Raw genomic sequence first — 20389 nt, forward strand, 5'->3', positions numbered from 1 at the left:
GTGTGATGAAAATCAGTATTGGGACAACAGTATCCTGCACACTGTGAGCTGGAAAGCTTGCTTCTTGCTGGATTGTTGCATCTGGTGCTCCCCATCCCAGGCACTGTTTTCCTTTCCTCCTCTTGTTGTCTTGACCTTCCCAAAACCTCTGCTCCCCATTTCTGATTGCTGCCCATCTGGCTGACTTGTCTCTGGCTGTCTCCCAGGCGTCCACAGCTCTGCCCCATCATGTGAGGTTTTGTCTCGGTTATGATTAAAGCATATCAGAAGAACAGTGAGAAGCTCTACATCCACCTTGTAGAAATATTTATTAAGTCAACCAAAACTGATAGCAACAGGAATCTGCCACAAGGTAGAGACAGAAGATTGTTTCCTTTCCCTTATTTTTGTTTTCTGTTGGGTCCCATCTTCTCTTATTTCTGTTAGTATGAATGATAACTTTAGACTTACAAGTGGTTTTACATGTTTAAGAGAACATGCCATTGGAATTGTTGAATATTTTCGAACATTTCAATTTGCTCCGTGGTTGAAACTTGAGTTGTGCCTTTAACAGACCCGTAGAGGGAGAATTTTTTCCCAAAGCTGTAGAACTCAGAAGGCATGAAGGGGGAGGGAATGTGGAGAGGCGACAGGGAGTGTGGAAAGGCGACGGGGTGCTGATGACTTTATCTCAGATCTCGGCTGAGATCGCGGCTGAGAGGAGCAAGGGTTTGGTTCCAACAGGGGAAGCTGCTGCAGAACGGAGGTTCGGCTTCTTCGATCCATGCTTTAAGAAAGTGAAGTTTTCTGGACATTCACCTGGCTCCTGAGTGTGGGATTCTGCAGGGTGAATTCTGAGACCTTCTCATTATCCCCTCTGCCCTTTGGGGTGCCTCCAGAAGGAGAATCCCACCATCCCTTGGAGTAAACTCAATGTGGGCAGGGAGTGTGTCTGTTATATTGTCATAATGTACTCTCCCAAGTGCATAGTACAGTGCTCTACCCACAGTAAGTGCTCCGTAAATACGATTGACTCACTGACTGACTGACTTCTTAATGTGCTGGGCCAAACTCATCACAGATCACTTGTTCACTCTTCCCAGAGTGGGCTGGGAAATCCCTATTGGGTTTTCATTTTGGCTCTTTTCTGGGAATTCATTCATTCAATCGTATTTATTGAGCGCTTACTGTGTGCAGAGCACTGTACTAACTGATAACCCAAGCCAGTCAGAACACTTTACTGGTCCTGGGGAATGGGACTGGGGCTGGGGCTTTGCTCAGGGAACCCAGTGAAGCTGTGTTTTCCTGAAGTCTTTCCGCAGGGAGTCAGCGAAAGGGCTATGTCAACTGGAAAGTACAAGAACCTTCTGGATTTAAGAAGGCCCTGAGAGACTGCAATTGAGGAAGCTCACGGGAGAGCTGGCCTTCCTTCCATCACCCCCAGACTATCACCCCCGCCCTTTCCAAACACCCTATGTTGGGGTGGAGAAAAGGAGGCACTGTGGAGAGAGGGAAGGGGGCGGAGTGATCTCGGGCTTTCAGGAAAAGCCATGGGGAGCACAGGAAAGTGGAAAAGATGCACAATTCGTCTCCATTTCTCTTGTTGCTCTTTGCAACAATTCTTTTTCAGTGGGAATGTGTTTTCCAAACATATTTCTCTTTGCTTTGGGACCTGAGTATGTATAGATGTTTGTGTGAGTGTGATGTGTGTGTTTGTGTGTGTGTGTAGGCATATGTGTCTGTATTTGCTTTTATGAGTTTGGATAGCCATAGTAAGACCCTATGTATTCCTTCCCCCACTAGGATTTCCTCCTGCAGATTTTCACTGTGTTTCGAATCCTGATTCGGCCTGAGATGTTTCCGAAGGACTGGACTGTCATGCGCTTGGTGGCTAACAAGTAAGACTTTCAGATTAATAATTATGGTATTTGTTAAGCACTTATTATGTGTCAAGTACTGTTCTAAGTTCTGGGGTAAGTTACAGTTCCAGATTAATCAGGTTGGATGCAGTCCCACATCTCACATGGGGCTCACATGCTACAGGTATTGAATCATTCTTTCTCCATTTTACCGATGAGAAAGTGAGGCACAAAGTAGTGAAATGCCCAAGGTCACAGAAACAGACAAGTGGCAGAGCTGGGATTAGAACCCAGGTCCTCTGACTTCCAAGCCTGTGCTTCAAAGGATTCCCCAAGCCCCAGTCAGGATAGCTGGGGTGATAATAATAATAATAATAACAATAATAATGGCATTTATTAAGCGCTTACTCTGTGCAAAGCACTGTTCTAAACTCTGGGGAGATTACAAGGAGATCAGGTTGTCCCATGGGGGGCTCACAATTTTAATCCCCATTTTACAGATGAGGTAACTGAGACACAGAGAAGTTAAGTGACTTTCCCCAAGTCACTGATGATGACGGGTGATGGGAGGGTCCTTGAGAGATCACTCAATCCCAACATCCTGCAGCAGGGGTTGGTGCAGCCTCTATTGTGCGAGGCATTAGTGAGAAACAACAAACAGGTCTCCTGGGTCTTGCGGCACTCCCCCAGGCTGGCGAGCCACTAGAGCAGGGAACTGAGGAGGGGAAACCCAGTTGTCCTGGGCCCGATGGGAAGAGCAGGGGCTCAGTCGGCTGCTGCTGGAACCATCCCATAAATGCGGGTGACATGTCTCCCCACACCCCCTTTCCTCCTCCCCTATCTCCCGCGATGTAATGCCTCCCATCTCTTTGCTGCCTCACTCTCCTCAGCCGGGCGAGCCTATTCCTTCCCTTGTCTCTCACCCTGAAATGGGGAAGAAGCCAGACGCCTGATGGTTATCTGACCGTGAGTGCTCTCAATAAGTATAGTTGATTGAATGAATGAAAGAATGAATAAATCTGCTTTGAACATAATAATAATAATGGCATTTATTAAGAGCTTACTATATGCAAAGCACTGTTCTAGGCGCTGGGGAGGTTACAAGGTGATCAGTTTGTCCCATGTGGGGCTCACAGTCTTCATCCCCATTTTACAGATGAGGGAACTGAGGCACAGAGAAGTGAAGTGACTTGCCCAAGGTCACACAGCTGACCAGTGGCGGAGCCGGGATTTGAACTCATGTCCTCCGACTCCCAAGCCCGGGCTCTTTCCACTGAGTCACGCTGCTTCCCAAACATTTGAGCAGAGTACCTTGTGGAGAACTGATCCTACCACGGTGGGGACTGGCCATGTGGCTCTGCTGTAGGGGCAGGACTGGGGTCAATGGACTGGCTTAGGAAGGGAGATCGGGCCTTTCTTCAGTTGACCTTTGATTCTCAGGCCTGGTCCAGGGCCAGTTACACAACAGAACTTCTGTGCCCACTGGCAGTGGAGAAGAGGAGATGGTGCCAAGAGAAGGGAGGTGCATAGGAAGCTCCAGAAGCAAGGATACTTTAGGCAACGTGATCTCCCTGCTCTTGCTGCTCTCTTCCCACCAGCTCTGGAGGGAAAACTGCCATTGGGTGTTCACGTACCTCTCCAGGGGAGCAGCGTTGAACACCTGTGTCAGTTTCTCTCTTGCCTTGGGGGAAGATTCCAAGGCTTCAGGTTGTGGGGGTGCAGAATTGCCATGAAACCGCCCTACCCTGTTTCTGCTGTATGCATCTCCTGCTGGTTTGGCACCAGATGTACCCTGGAGCTACTGTAGCTTGTATAAACTCACCCCCACCTTCCCTGGCTGCTCTTTCTTTCATTCATTCATTCATTCATTCAATCGTATTTATTGAGCGCTTACTGTGTGCAGAGCACTGTACTAAGCACTTGGGAAGTACAAGTTGGCAACATATAGAGATGGTCCCTACCCAAAAGCGGGCTCACAGTCAAGAAGGGGGAGACAGACAACAAAACAAAGCATATTAACAAAATAGAATAAATATGTACAAGTAAAATAGAGTGATAAATACGTACAAACATATGTACATATATACAGGTGCTGTGGGGAGGGGAAGGAGGTAGGGCAGGGGGTGGGGAGGGGGAGAGGAAGGAGGGGGCTCAGTCTGGGAAGGCCTCCTGGAGGAGGTGAGCTCTCAATAGGGCTTTGAAGGAAGGAAGAGAGCTAGCTTGGTGGATGTGCAGAGGGAGGGCGTTCCAGGCCAGGAGGAGGACGTGGGCCGGAGGTCAATGGCGGGACGGGTGAGAATGAGGCCCGGTGAGGAGGTTAGTGGCGGCAGAGGAGCGGAGGGTGCGGGCTGGGCTGCTGTTTGGTCTTGGTCAGGTCACTTAAGTTCTCGTTCCCTTTTGGCAATGATTCTTTAAACTACACAGACCAATGGGATGGCACCTTTCGCTCCAGATTAAGGCAGAAAGGGGTGGGGATGAAACCTCTCGGCCCTTATCTGTGGCAGAGTTGTTGACACCCACAGTATGCACAACACTCCAGGCACAGGACAGGCCTGGTAACAGGGTAGGAGCAGGTGCGATTATCACCTTCAAGGCTCTCAGCACCATTCACCTGCATGGAGCCTCAGGTTGGAACTGGATAACTTCCCAAGGTTCCTTCCAATTTGAGGATCGTGGTTGGCAGGTATCACTAACGAGCATGGGTAATCCATTATGACTTGGATAATAATAATAATGGCATTTATTAAGCGCTTACTATGTGCAAAGCACCATTCTAAGCACTGGGGAGGTTACAAGGTGATCAGGTTGTCCCACAGGGGGCTTTCGGTCTTAATCCCCATTTTACAGATGAGGTAACTGAGGCACAAAGAAGTGAAGTGATTTGCCCAAAGTCACACAGCTGACAGTTGGCAGAGCTTGGATTCGAACCCATGACCTCTGACTCCAGAGCCCATGCTTTTTCCACTGAGCCACACTGCTTCTCTCAGCCACACTGCTCACCTTCAAAGCTCTCAGCACCATTCACCTACCTGGGCCCTCAGGTTGGAATTGGATAACTTCCCAAGGTTCCTTCTAGTTTGAGGATCGTGGTTGGCAGATATCACTAACCAGCATGGGTAATCCATTATGACTTGGATAATAATAATAATAATAATAATAATAATAATAATGATAATAATGGCATTTATTAAGTGCTTACTATGTGCAAAGCAATGTTCTAAGCGCTGGGGAGGTTACAAGATGATCAGGTTGTCCCACAGGGGCTCACAGTCTTAATCTTCATTTTACAGATGAGGTAACTGAGGCCCAGAGAAGTGAAGTGACTTGCCCAAAGTCACACAGCTGACAATTGGCCGAGCTGGGATTCGAACCCATGACCTCTGACTCCTAAGCCCGTGGTCTTTCCACTGAGCCACACTGCTTAGGATGGGGAAGGAAAGGACAACCTTTGGGCTGGAATTTCTAGTGTAAAAGTAGCTCAAGCGATTATCCCTGGGCACTGAAGTTTCACTGGTTCCCCTTTTTAGAAATTTAATCTTGAGCCTAAAGTTAGAGGGCTGGAACAGAAGTCAGAACTCCTTAGCCTGAAGGTATGGATTTTAGGAATGGATGTTGGAAGGTGAGGACAGGGCAAACTCAGGATGAGAGGCAGCTTGGCTCAGTGGAAAGAGCACGGGCTTTGGAGTCAGAGGTCATGAGTTCAAATCCAAACTCCACCAACTGTCAGCTGTGTGACTTTGGGCAAGTCACTTAACTTCTCTGGGCCTCAGTTACCTCATCTGTAAAATGGGGATTGAAACTGTGAGCCCCCCGTAGGACAACCTGATCACCTTGTAACCTCCCCAGCGCTTAGAACAGTGATTTGCACATAGTAAGCGCTTAACAAATACTATTATTATTATTATTATTATTATTATTATTATTATTATTATTATTATGAGAAGCTAAGACCACTGAAGCTGGGTTGGCGGGGATTGCTCTGTGATTGGACCTCCAAGGATTCCAAATCCTGGGACAGCAATGCCATCCATGGAGAGTTGTTCACAGGCACAAAGCTCCAGTTTGGAACCAAACCACACTGGCTATCTGTTGGCTCATCGGACCACCCAGGGATTAGCACCATTTTGCTTGTCTGCAGGGTTTGGTTTTTGGCTTCTTTCCAGGACATTTAACAGACTAGGGTGATCCTGATCAGGATTCATTAGCACCAGAGGAGGTTTTTCTCCAAGAACAGACAGATTTATTGGAGTCTGGTTAGGGAGTCATTTGGTACTTAAAAGCTCAGGCATGTTAAAGTGATTTGGTCCTTCCCTGGCAGCAGCTGCAGAAGAAATACACTCCGGGGGAGGGAATTGCAAGAGCTCAGGGCACCTAATGGATCTCATGGCTCAGTGAAAAGAGCCCGGGCTTTGGAGTCAGAGGTCACGGGTTCTGATCCCAGCTCTACCAATTGTCACCTGTGTGACTTTGGGCAAGTCACTTAACTTCTCTTTGCCTCAGTTACCTCATCTGTAAAATGGGGATTAAGACTGTGAGCCCCCCGTGGGATAACCTGATCACCGTCTAACCTCCCCAGCGCTTAGAACAGTGTTTTGCACATAGTAAGCGCTTAATAAATGCCATCATTATTACTATTACTGGACTCTTTTCCCAGAAGAGCCATTTGCAAGGGTCATTTGTTTGCTCTTGGGTTCCACTTCCGTACTGTTTTGGAGAACGCAGCTGTGACTGGAGTGGAGGAGAGCCATACCACTTTCTCTCCCTGTCCCCGCGCAGTGGGTCCATAGAGTCCCAGTTTGCCTCTCTGCTTGCTTCTTTTTAGTGGATTGAGCCCATGGGGCGAAAGCTCATCGGCAAATCTAGCACCTTCTACGGACCAAAGCCACAGAGTGCCCAATTAACAATCATTGACTTCGGTTTGAACGTCAGAGTTGTTCTGATCACTGGAATGTTTGCTTTCCGCATCCCGTTTAGGAAGACTGCTTCTACCTCGACCAAGCACATTCCCTGTCAGTAAGTTAGGTGCTTTGGGAGGAACCATTAGGGGAAGTTTAGTTCATTGCCACAGCTAGTGCACCACAGAACGGCCCCCACATTTATTTCACATCTCCAGGCTCCCGATTCATCCCCAGAGGTAAACTTGGCCCTGAATAATTAAGATTCATAGTGTTCTGCCAGGATAAACACCACCCTTCTGTACACTGCCCTGTGCAAACCAAGGAAGGACATGCAAGTGGAGGTTTGTGTTAGCTTTCAGCTCTACGTTATCCATCAGAGAAGAGACGTGATCCAACAAAGTGAAGGCCAGTTCAAATATCATCACAGTTCGCTGCCCAGATTGGGTTTCCTTCAGCAGCCTGGCCTCTTACTGTGCCCTAGCACAGAGTTACATGAGACCCTAGGTTCCCTCCCTCCCTTCTTGGAGATCTGTTTTTTCCCTAAGGTCACTGAGAAGCTGGTCAGCTCTGCCTGGTTGCCCAGCAACCAGGCACCAAGAAGGATGGCCCAACCCTGATGAGTTTCAGGAAACCAATAATTGGGTGATGTGCAGGTATTGCAGACTCATCTCTTTTTTTCATTCTTTTTTTCATTGACACCAGAGCCTCCTACTCCCCAGTGGCTGAGAGGGTGGCTTCTACACTCTGCTTTTTCCTGCCCTAAGTTGGACAATGGCGACTGGGGGCCTAGGGGCAGAGGAGGGAACAAGTGAGAGAGATGTGGGGGATACTTCTGGGGTCTAGGGATATAAGGGAGATGGAAATGAGGGAGAATGTGGTCAAAGGAAAGTATAGTTAACATGACCTGCTTATAATAATAATAATAATGACATTTATTAAGCACTAAGTATGTGCAAAGCACTGTTCTAAGCACTGGGGAGGTTACAAGGTGATCAGGTTGACCCACGTGAGGCTCACAGTCTTAATGCCCATTTGACAGATGAATGAATGAATGAATCTTCCCATGAGGATGTAGTAAACAGAACCATCCTTCTTCTGGATGGTCAGATTCTTTCCAAGCATTTAGGTGAGGCCGTGCGGATCAGAGCATGACTGATCTGCTCTTCTGTGATGGTCTTTTGTGTGCTGATGTGGGGGTAAACCAAAAATAATATGCAGTGATTGCACGTGAGACCAATGACTTCAGAAGAAGGGGAATTTAGCCCGTTCTTCCTCAGTGAGATTTAGGAATCACGAAAGTAAATGGGTCTTTTTTGCTGTCTTTTTGCTTTTCTTCTATTGGCTTTGGTTACTTCATACCATGATGATGGAGTCCCCTGTCCAGAACAACAGATGAGCCTCAGGCCTGATACTTCAGAACCAGGAAACTTCACAGAGGAATGAACAATAATGGTTTACACAGCACTGCTCCCTCTCTCTCGTCCCTGCCAGCTAGATTCAGTGCAGTGAGTGAGGAGCCAGACTGCAGGGTTGTTAGATTGTGAAGTGACTGTATGGTCTTCCCACACTTTACGTAGCTAGAAGCAGAACCCAGACTAAAACCCAGGTCTTCTGATTCCCAGATTAGGTTCTTTATGCGTCAGATCAACAGTAGGGCCGCCACATACAACCAATGATATTGATTGAGCATGTACTGTTTGTGAAGCACCGGGCTAAGCGCTTCTACCATACACAGGTCCCCTACAGGTTAATTTCTATTGTCAGCAGCATCTAGAAGTACAAAGGACAAATACACCCATATGCACACAGTATTTGTTTAATGCTATTTTTCTTAAGTGCTTACTATGTGCCAAGCCCCGTATTAAACGTTGGGGTAGATACAAGATAATCCGGTTGGACACAGTCCTTAGATGAGGTAACTGAGGCACAAAGAAGTTACATGACTTGTCCAAGGTCATGCAACAGATACGAAGCCATGTCCTGGCTCCCAGGAGCTTGCTCTTTCCGGTAGGCCAGGCCTCTGCTTGCAATACAGAGTGCGTGATATATGTATGTTTTATATATATGATACACATACTGGCTTGCTCTTAAGGCTTGAACTTGGTGACCAAGCAGGAAAAGCACTTGTATAGTCAAGTAGTTCTTGCCGACCAGTTGCTATTTCTCCTAAGCTCTCCCCGATAGCATCAGAAGCCCCTTCATTGCTGAGCAGCCTGCCTTATAAAGTGTCTGATCTTAGTTAACTGCTTTTATCTCGTTGTAAATTGCAAACAGCCCTCCCCTACTGTGGAGGAAGAGGGTCCTGAGCCTGCCATCACTCATTCTCCCCACCGCTTTTCATTTGTCCCGCCGTGGCCCCCAACACCCCATGGAATGGCCCAGGCCTCTCGCAGAAGAAGGGAGACTTCCCCGTTTAATCTCTCAGCTGAAATTTTTCTAATAATGATCCTTTTTTTAAAATCACCAGTGTCATCATTACAACAGTGCTGTACCTCTCGGATGCCCTACGGAAGAACTTCTTAAATGAAAACTTTGATTACAAGGTAGGTGACCCACAGCGGCGGGTAAGAATATTGACTTTTTCTAGCTAAGTTTAGAACTTCGTGAAGGAACCATCTGGCCAGTCCACAGCAAATGGCACTGGTGTCTATAATGTGTGGAGATACAGAGGACAGCCTGGGAGGGTTTTTTGCAAATTGAATCATTGATTGATTGACAAAAGTAAAACTTCCTTGCACTTGGGCCCAGGAAATGAGGTTCCCCATTAATACTGGGGAAACTGGTGGTGTTTCTCTGGGGCAGCCCCTCCCTAGCTTCCTATCCTCTCTCCACCTTTCAGATTGGAATCAATCAGTTAATCAGTGGTATTTAGGAGCACTTACTGTGTGCAGAGCACTGTCCTAAGTGCAATACAACAGATTAGGTAGATGACCTCTTGAGCCTGGAGTCCCACTTGGCTCTCCTCTTTAAAAGCAGTTGACATTCAGGTTGAAGCCAACAGGCACGCTAAGATCATCAAGAGATTCTCTTTCCTTGAGAAGCCTGGGATATTATTATCCCAGATAATGCACCTGGGTTTGTCTCCGCCTCGGGCTCTGGCTATAAATTTCTTGTGCTTCCTTTAGATCTGGGATTCCTACTTTTACCTCGCAGTCATTTTCATCAACCAGCTGTGCCTGCAGTTGGAGATGGTCACACCTTCCAAAAAGAAGAAGGTGTTGGAAAAGTAGGTATCTTTGCCGGTCCCTGTAGACAAGGGGTGTGGAAATTAGACAGTGAAGCTACTGACAGTGTGAAGGCTGAAAAAGGGTTTTTAGGTTAGAGAAACCACAAAAAGTTTCATCCTTTGTATTTCAGGCAGTGGGGGAGGGGATGGAGAGACCTATTCATTTTAAAGTAGGGAGAGGGGGATTAGAGAGGAGATGACGAGTGAATTCATTCATTCAGTCGTATTTATTGAGCACTTACTGTGTGCAGAGCACTGTACTAAGCGCTTGGGGAGTGAATCTCACATGGCTGAAAACTTTATGCTTCTGTATTGAGTACTGGTCAGAAAACAACTTTACAAAACAATCTTTGGGATAGTGCGGTTGCATTAGGATGTACCAAGTTCCGACTAAAACCGTGAGCCCTATTTGGGACATGGATTATCTTGTATTTACCCCAGCGCTTAGAACAGTGCTTGTCACATAGTAAGTGCTTAACAAATGACATCAACGACAAAAAATTAGGATATGTGTGTTTGTGCGCGAGGGGAAGCGGGGGTTGCATTGCGTATGTTAATGGGTGAGGGTGTTGTGTACATACACATGTGTGGATGTGGGGGTAAGTGTGGAACCATGTTCCTGTGTATATGCATGTTTGTGTCATATATGCATGGTGTTATGTACCTACCACATGCATGGTTGAGGGAGTTTGTGAGGTGACACATAGGAGTGTGTCGTGGTTACCCCACCCAGCCTTAGAATTTACCGAGCCCCAAATCTGTCTCTCTCTGCTTCCTCCCTAGGGAGCTTGGGATGGGCCCTCAGTTGGTGGTGTGAACGGGCCCATCCCCTGGTTACGAGGGAGTGTTCCCCCACCACACTTCATATACGGGCTCTCCCTCAGTATGTGGTCCCGGCCACCAGACCCCAGGCCCACAGTCCCTCAAGGCGGAGCTGGGGGGTCCACAGAAGCACTCCCAGGCACCTCTCGGACCCAGGAGCATGAAGTCTGGGGTTGGAGGTTAGGGGATTGAGGGAGGAACAAGCCTCCATCCCCTACCCTGTTCCCAGCCTGGACAGAGGGGATGGTTCCCTTCCCTCCTTACCAGGGCCTGCACATTCCCTGGGGCAGAGGGGACCCACCACCTCTTGAGTATGAGCCATCTGTCCTTCCACACCGTCTGCAAGACAGAATCTCTTTACAGAGTCTCTCCCCTCTGATACTGTGTTCTTCCTTAGGTATGGCGATATGCGGGTGACCATGGGCTGTGAGATCTTCAGCATGTGGCAGAACCTGGGTAAGGAAAGGAAATGAAGCCACATCCTAAACATAAACGATTACTGAGCCTTGTAGGCAACGGTAGTTAGGGGGATCCAGGCAGGGACAGCCAGTGGGCAGAGAAAACACGTGGTTGAACTTGAAAATGTGGAGGCGGTGTCCTTGGGTCTCAGCACTGAGGGAGGCTGTGGTCAGTCTCTCCCCTGTTGGGGCAGCTGGACAGCCCCCCAGAATCTGTTGTATTTGACCAAGAGAGGGAAATGAATATAATAACAATAATAGTAATAATTATGGTATTTGTTAAGTGCTTACTTTGTTCCAGCACAGTACTAAGTGTTGGGGTGAATACAAGCCTAGTCCCTGTCCCACATGGGGCTCACAGTCTCAATCCCCATTTTACAGATGAGATAACCGAGGAACAGAGAAGTGAAGTGACTTGCCCAACTTCACACAACAGACGAGTGGCAGAGCTGGGATTAGAACCCATGACCTCTTAACTCCCAGGCCCGTGCTCTATCCGTCTGTGCCACGGAATATTAGGATCGGAGGTTTGAAGAAAACAAGTGGGTGATCAGACCAGTCACTGTCTGGTGTGGATTCGACCCCAGCATTTTTATTTTCAATACCTGGCTGCTCTGCATCTCGGCTTCTCCCCACCAAGTATCCAAAACTGGAAAAGGAACATCACAGCTCTAGAGGAAGTGGGGTGGGGAGGGGAGCTCCCTGGAGAAACACTCACGGTCCAGGTGCACTCGGCGTGCTTCCACGGTGCAGGGTGTTGGGTGTCATCAATTATGTGATATGCCCAGGGTAGCGCATGTGTATTCTTTAGTGTTACCAGGGCCCACGCTAGTGTCTCCTGAGCAATCAGTGATTTCTCAGGCTTAATACTAAATTCCTCGAAAAGAGTCCCAGGTTGAGACCACAAAGGCTATCACTATCAGTTTGAGTCCCGCAGAAGCCCTGAGTTTAAACATCTTTATTTTGAAAAGCTTGAGCCCAAGAGCACAAAGCCTAGAGGGTATCCCAGGCCAATTTGAAATAAGTCTGTGGTTGGATGAAGCCTAGAATTTCAGTTCTGTTCATTTCCCCTTGCCCTGGGGTAGATGCAAGAAAATCAGGTTGGGCATAGTCCATGTCTCCCGTAGGGCTCACAGTCCTAGCCTCAGTTTTACAGATGAGGAAACCAAGGCACAGAAAAGTTAAGTGACTTGTTCAAGGTCACACAGCAGACAAGTGGTAGAGCCTGGATTAGAACCCAGGTCCCCTCCTGCCAGCTGGCTGTTGTTCTGGGGGCTAGCCCCAAATGGATCACCCCAGGGACAGAACCAGTTTGGTGCTGCAGCGATGCTTGCTGGAAGACATTTAAATGTGTCCAGTGCGGTCAGTGCCCATCAACAGAAGCAAGTTTTGCTACCTGTGAAACAACATGGTGTAGTAGAAAGAATATGGGCTTGTGGGTTAGGGGACTGGTGTTCTAATCCTGGTTCTAAATGACTTCATTTCTCTGTGCCTTAGTTTCCTCATCTGTAAAAAGGGGCTACAGTATTGTTCTCTCTCTCCCCCTCTTTTATTTAATGGTATTTATAAAGCTCTGACTATATGCCAGGCACTGTGCTACATGCTGGGGTAGGTGCAAGATAATCAGGTTGGGCCTAGTCCTTGTCTCACACAGGGCTCACTGTCTTAATCCCCATTTTACAGATGTGGTAACTAAAACACAGAGAACTGAAGTGACTTGTCCAAGGTCACACAGCAGACAAGTGGTGGAGCCAGGACTAGAACCCAGGTCTCTTGGGGACAGGGACTATATCCAACCTGATTATCTGCCCCAGCGCTTGGCACAGAGTAAGCACTCAACAAATACCAGTCAACCCCTGCTTGCCCCATTCATAACCCTCTGGTTTCTTCTTCACTGGGTCCAGTGTGCTGATTCTCTTAGGGTTGGAAAAGCTGCAGGAAGGGAAACTGGGAAGCAGCGTGGCTCAGTGGAAAGAGCACAGGCTTTGGAGTCAGAGGTCAGGGGTTCAAATGCCGGCTCCGCCAATTGTCAGCTGTGTGACTTTGGGCAAGTCACTTAACTTCTCTGTGCCTCCGTTACCTCATCTGTAAAATGAAGATTAAGACTGTGAGCCCCCCATGGGGCAACCTGATCACCTTGTAACCTCCTCAGCGCTTAGAACAGTGCTTTGCACATAGTAAGCGCTTAATAAATGCCATAAAAAAAATTAGTGAAGCTGATCCCTGCTCAGTCAGCCCCTTCTGGGTGGGGGCTTTGGGTGGGATCATCCACATTTAAAGCTGCAAGCACCGCAACGCTTCAGGCTGGCGAAAAGACACATCTCTGGGTGTGGCTGTCTTGGACCTGGCTGGAAAGCCAACAGGCCACAGATTGATCCCATGAGTAGCCACTGGCCCGTTGTTCAGCCTGGTTGAGGCCACCAGCCTGGATCTCCTGGAGAGTTACCTCAGGGTAGTCCTAGAAGACTTTTCCATTAGGTCCTGTATTTTTCTGCACTGATGGCTGTCCTAGAGGTGGGGTGGGGCGATCCCGGGAGGGTGTGGAGCTAATTGGAGTGGAGTGGAGGTGGGAAACTTTAATCTCCCATGAGAGCAGATGCTCCTTGAAGGCTGAAGCCTATCAAGCAATCTATCAATCGGTGATATTTATTGAGCACTTTCTGTAGGCAGAGCACTGTACTAAGCAGTTGGAAGAGTCCAGTACAGTGGAATCGATAGACACTGTCCATGCCCTCAATAATAATAATAATAACGATGGTATTTATTAAGCCCTTACTATGTGCAAATCGCTGTTCTAAGCGCTTGGGGGATACAAGGTGATCAGGTTGTCCCATGTGGGGCTTACAGTCTTAATCCCCATTTTACAGATGAGGTAACTGAGGCACGGAGAAGTTAAGTGGCTTGCCCAAGGTCACACAACTGACAAGTGGCGGAGCAGGGATTCGAACCCATGACCTCTGACTCCCAAGCCCGTGCTCTTTCCACTGAGCCACGCTGCTTCCCTCAAGGATCTTTTGGTTTAGTGGGGTCACTTTCTTCTATTGTGAGTTTCTTCGATACCCAGATCTGGGCTCTTAGTCTGGCCTAGCCTAAGTAGGAGCTGCTGACAATGAGGATGGGGCTGTTTTCGAGGGGGTGGGATGCTGTTTGGCTTAGGAAGGCATTAGCTGGCTCTTCAGTGGTCTAGGTGGTAGCCCTAGCCTAGCCAGGGTTCTTTAATTGGTCACTAAAGTTTAACTGCCGAGCTGCTTATGCTGCTGCTTCCAGGCCCACCTCCCTACTCCAAACTGCATTTGATAGCTACCACTCAGATTACACCAGGGCCCGCCTCTTTACACCTAACTGTGTTCAGTGGTGGTGACTCAGCTCACTCCAGTGGCCACCTCTGTACCCTGAATTGCATTCAGTGGTGATCACTCAGCTATCACCTTCATACCTCGAACTGCGTTTGATGGTGACCGCTCAGCTTGCACCAGAGCTCACCTCCATATAATAAATAATAAATAAATAATGATGCTTATTTATAAATAAATAAATAAGTTAGGCGCTTACTATGTGCAAAGCACTGTTCTAAGTGCTGGGGAAGATACAAGTTGATCAGGTTGTCCCACGGGGGCTCACAGTCTTAATCCCCATTTTATAGATGAGGTAACTGCCCAAAGTCAATCAATCAATCAATCAATCATATTTATTGAGCGCTTACTGTGTGCAGAGCACTGTACTAAGCGCTTGGGAAGTACAAGTCGGCAACATATAGAGACAGTCCCTACCCAACAGTGGGCTCACAGTCTAAAAGGGGGAGACAGAGAACAGAACCAAACATACTAACAAAATAAAATAAATAGAATAGATATGTACAAGTAAAATAAATAAATAAATAGAGTAATAAATACGTACAAACATATATACATATATACAGGTGCTGTGGGGAAGGGAAGGAGGTAAGATGGGGGGATGGAGAGGGGGACGAGGGGGAGAGGAAGGAAGGGGCTCAGTCTGGGAAGGCCTCCTGGAGGAGGTGAGCTCTCAGTAGGGCCTTGAAGGGAGGAAGAGAGCTAACAGTCACACAGTTGACAATTGTCAGAGCCGGGATTTGAACCCGTGACCTCTGACTCCAAAGCCCGGGCTCCTTCCACTGAGCCATGCTTCTTCTCTAAACAGTTCAGTATCCTGAACTGTGTTAGATGATGACCGCTCAGTTCCCACCAGGGTGCATTTCCATACCCTAAACTGCATTTAATGGTGACCGTCGAGCTCACACCAGAGCCTATCTCCTTACTGTGAACTCTGTTAGATGGTGACTGTTCAGTTTGCACCAGGGCCCACTTCCTTGTCCCAAACTGTTAGATGGTGACCAATCAGCGTGCACTAGGGCCCACTTTCGCACTCCGAACTGTGTTAGATAGTGACCGCTCAGCTTGCCCCGGGGCCACCTCCAAACCCTGAACTTTGTCTGGTGGCTACTCAGTTCACACCAGAGCTCACCTCCGTATGCCCAACTGTTAGGTGGTGGCCACTCAGCTCGCATCGGGGCTCACCTCTGTGCGCCAAACTGCATTTGATGGTGACCACTCAGGTGAACTCTTACTGGGGACTGAAAGAGCCATGGACATGACCCAGGGGGCATCTGGAGGAGATGGCAGATTGATACTGGGCTCTGACATTAGCAAGCAGAAAGCAGTTCCTCTCCCCTCCCCTGCTTCTGACCCTCCTCCCTTAACTGACCTTCCTGAGCCGCCAGCTCTTGCTCTCAGCCCTGGGCTAGCTTTTCAGACAGGAAGGAAACTTCGCCCCCGCTTTTGGAGGCTTGCAGAGGGAGGCACCCCCACAACTTCCAAAATCTGCACACAGCCCAGTGCCCTCAGCGTTTCACTGGGAAAAATCAAAGGAGGGAGGTGGGACTAGTGTGGAGACGTTCACTTTGGCCTGTATGGGACCTGCCCAGCCTATGTTGGCTATAGCCCTCCAGTGTGGGAGCAAGGATGATAGGTCCTTTCTCTACCCATCCCGCTCCAGCTCCTCAGTCCACCACGTCAGCCCTATGGGGCTGTTGCCTGCCTTCATTCCCCCACCTTCATCTCCTGTTGAGGAGGCTGGGCCTTGGAAGGGGACAACTGTGACTGAGCCCCCATCCCATCTAGATGGGAAATGAGTGTAGAGCCGAGGAACAGGGACTCAGGAGGAAGCCTGGCCCTGCTCCCAGATTTGAGGTGACTCTTGCTGTGACCGGACCACACTCACTTCGAGGCTGCATCTCTAGATTGTCAGATTGACGCAGCTGGGCGTCTGTGGACGGCATTCATATTTTCCCAGGGGGCTCAGATCTTGTTTTGGCATTTCCTGGTCTGGTCCATGCCTGGTCCTGGTCTGCTTGAGCCCAGAGCCACTAAACTGGTGAGGTCACAGCGCATGGTGAATCAGATCACTGAATCCTGAATGATACTTCCTGAGCCAGTCCTTTGGTCCACCTGGTCACCGGGCTTAGTCTCAGTGTTACCATCAAGTCCCCCTAAATCCTATTTTCCATTTTTGCAAGGATCAATCAAGCAAGCAGTGATATTTATTGTGCCCTTACGGTGTGCAGAGCACTGTACTAAGTGCTTGGGAGAGAACAGAGAAGCAGTGTGGCTCAGTGGAAAGAGCCCGGGCTTTGGAGTCAGAGGTCATGGGTTCAAATCCCTGCTCCGCCAATAGTCAGCTGTGTGACTTTGGGCAAGTCACTTAACTTCTCTGGGCCTTAGTTACCTCATCTGTAAAATGGGGATTAAGACTGTGAGCCCCCTGTGGGACAACCTGATCACCTTGTAACCTCCCCAGTGCTTAGAACAGTGCTTTGCACATAGTAAGTGCTTAACAAATACCAACATTATTATTAACAATGCAGTAGAATTAGTCGACATGTTCCCTACCCACAAGGAGCTTACAGTCTAGATGGAGAGATAGCCATTAATGTAAATAAATTACAAATATGTACATAAGTGCTCAAAATAAGACTTTCATCACTTGCTCAGTGGCTTGGCCTATCGGGCAGACCTCAGGCTCTGGAGGTTGAAGGAGTTTGGCAAGGAGGGATGCTGTGCAGAATTATCACCTGAGGGAGTTTTGTGGGGCTCCCTTTGGGAGATGTCAGGGGTTGTTGGGGGGTAACTAGGAGTGGGGGAACCTCATGGTTTCTGAAGTGGAGGAGGGTGTTGGGGATCTCCTTTGAGGAGGGGAGGATTTCCCCAGGTCTCCCAGGAAGGAGGGTCCATCGCCCCAGATCCCAGTGCTGACCAATGCACTGAACTGTAGCCAACTACCCTATAAATGTTGGACACAACTGGGGCAGCTGCCTATCTCTAGGAGGCTCTCTGTGGTTCAAGGGAGTGGCTTTCCCCTCCTGCTGGCTCAGCAAAGCTGAATGGAGTGCTTAGCTGATGATCCCAGCCCGAGTCTGTCTCTGCCTGGGCCTTGGGCAGGTTCTGTCGCCTCTGCTGCTGTTGCTATTCAGTTTGTGTTTGCTCTCTGAACCCCATCAGAACACCAAACATTGATTTCCCCCCTCCTTCCCTCTCACCTTCTCCAGGGGAGCACAAACTCCACTTCATCCCTGCGCTCATCGGCCCCTTCCTAGAAGTGACTCTGATCCCTCAACCGGACCTGCGCAGTGTCATGATTCCCATCTTCCATGACATGATGGACTGGGAGCAGCGGCGCAGTGGCAGCTTCAAGCAAGTGGGTGTGGTTCCATTGCATTTGGAGCAGCGGGACCAGAGGGAGTTGGGGGGAGGCCCGGGGCAGTTGCAGGCGGAAAGGTGCAGAAGAAAGATCTGGGTTGGGTCTCTCCAGCCCCATGCATAACTCTCAGTTCTTTCTAGTCCCACTCAGACCCACGGTTAATGAGGTTGAAAGTCCAGTCCAGAAGGCTGCAGGGAAGCAGTGGCTTCACCCCCACAATTAGGGACTCAGTGGGTCATTAGCCTTTGTTGTCTTCCCCACACCTGAGGACCTGGGGGACACCAGTCCAGGTAGCCTCAAAATCTGGAGATCCAGCCCCAATGGCCTCGTGGAGCTGGGGCCTGTGCATTTCAGGTTCCGACTGCCCATTGCCGAGTCAACCCCATGGAACCGGCTCTGCCCAACCTCAAGGGGTGCAGTGGAAGGAATTGCTGATGCCCCGGGGGCATTGTGCTCAGGTGGAGGTTCCTCTGCCCAGTGGAACCTGGGTTCCTGTGGCTGCCTTCTTTGGCAGTATGGGAGTTAATCCAGAAAAGGAAAGTGGCAGAGCTGGGAGGGTGGTTCTAGGAGTAATCAATCAATCAGTAACATTTATTGAGTGCTTTATCTAGGCAGAGTGCTTTAGTGCTTTGGGGAGTTGTTGGCAGGGAATGCGTCTGTTATGTTATTATGTTTTACTCTCCCAAGTGCTTAGTACAGTGCTCTGCACTCAGTAATACTCAATAAATATGATTGATCGATTGAAAATACAGTGGAGTAATAATGATGATGATGGCATTTATTAAGTGCTTACTATGTGCAAAGCACTGTTCTAAGCGCTGGGGAGTTTACAAGGTGATCAGATTGTCCCATGTGGGGCTCACAGTCTTAATCCCCATTTTACAGATGAGGTAACTGAGGCACAGAGAAGTTAGGTGACTTGCCCAAAGTCACACAGCTGACAAGTGGCAGTGCCAGGATTTGAACCGATGATCTCTGACTCCAAAGCCTGTGCTCTTTCCACTGAGCCACGCAGCTTCCCCGGGTGGTGGGAAGACACGATCCCGTCCTCAAGGACCTTACAATCTAGTGGGGGTACACAGACAGTAAAATAAATGACAGGTTCAGAGTTTAAAGATCTGAACAGCTGTGCAGAGGAATTGCTTATTCCCCAGCCCAGATAGGGTACAGCCCCAAACTCCAGGATCAGGCAGCGGTCACCAAGTAGTTTAGAAATGTGATGATGGAATGGAGAGGCATCCCCTTTCCCCAGACTCTGATGGTTGGATGGTTGGCTGTGTAAAGACCTATTTTTCTCCTTAGTGCAGTCCTTGAGGAAGAATCGGGGCGTGAAGTAGGGCTGCCGGATTTTTGCTTTCAATCCACAGATTGCCACAGCCAACCGCATTCTGCTCCTCCAGACACTTGGAGTCACGTTGTTCCATTTAGATTAGCCTAAAAACGAATCCAGCGGATAGGTGACAGTCAGCCTAGCCAGCAGCGTGACACCCCCCCAACCCCCCATAAAATGGACGCATCGCCTGAGAGCATTTGAGTTTTCTCAGGATGCCTCTGGGAGCCGATGAGGTGCCAGAGCAGAGAGGGGTTCAAGTCTCCTTCTGGGGCCTATTTCAGGTGGAGGCCAAACTGATCGACAAATTGGACAGTTTGATGTCTGAAGGAAAAGGGGACGAGACATACCGGGAGCTCTTCAACAGCATGTGAGTAAGAGATTTCTCTCAGGCGCGTTTCCCTCAGTGTCTCCGGTGTCCTGGTGGATGTGGTCTCCCATATGAACTGAATCCTGGCAAACAAAAGGGAGTTTCCCAGGGTGAGCAAATGAGTCTGAGTCTGCTGCTGAAAGAAGCTTTTATCTTGTCAGGGGTGGGCGGTGTAAACTGTAATTCACTTTACCCTTCATTCTCCTGACCACTTTAGATAGGGAGAAAAAAAGTTGCAGACAGAGGGCAAGAGAGGTGGGAGAAGTTGTTGGTTGTTGGGGCAAGAGGTCTGTGGAGGGAGAAGGAGAATTATGAGGAGCAGTTTCAGGATGTACTTTTAAAGGCCCAATGGGTGCTACCCTCCAGATGCCACACTTGTTTTATCTGCCCATGCCATTATCACTGCCACTGTTGCTGCTGCTATTCCACTAGGATTGAAGACAGTTAGGCAAAGGGAGGCAGGGAATCATGAGTCCAAATTTAAAAGTCATCATCATCATTAATGCTATGTACTGAGCACTTATTATGTGCACCGCGCTGTACTAAGCCCCTGGGAGAGTGATTTCCTGCCCGCAATGAGCTTACAATCTAGAGGGGAAAGGCTCCCCTGGGCAACCTGGCTGCCTCAGACCAAGAAGAGGAAGCAGCTGAATGACTCAAGACTGAAGTACTCAGATTTTCAGAGCAGCAGGGTCTGTTGTAATCCAGCCCCGGGCACTTGGGTCGGGGT

The 20389-nt window shown here is 48.8% G+C and overlaps 1 protein-coding gene across 1 annotated transcript in view; it reads left to right on the forward strand.

Annotated features, from left to right (window-relative positions):
• Positions 1-20389, forward strand: part of DOCK4 (dedicator of cytokinesis 4) — a 356538-nt gene that overhangs the window by 283850 nt on the left and 52299 nt on the right. The window contains exons 29-34 of the mRNA XM_038751970.1: positions 1783-1877; positions 9204-9279; positions 9862-9962; positions 11182-11240; positions 17808-17956; positions 19574-19659. Of these exons, the coding sequence (XP_038607898.1) occupies positions 1783-1877; positions 9204-9279; positions 9862-9962; positions 11182-11240; positions 17808-17956; positions 19574-19659 (566 nt within the window). The remainder of the gene's footprint in view (positions 1-1782; positions 1878-9203; positions 9280-9861; positions 9963-11181; positions 11241-17807; positions 17957-19573; positions 19660-20389) is intronic.

Source organism: Tachyglossus aculeatus, chromosome 10 (assembly GCF_015852505.1).
Source record: "Tachyglossus aculeatus isolate mTacAcu1 chromosome 10, mTacAcu1.pri, whole genome shotgun sequence".
Lineage (NCBI taxonomy): Eukaryota > Metazoa > Chordata > Mammalia > Monotremata > Tachyglossidae > Tachyglossus > Tachyglossus aculeatus.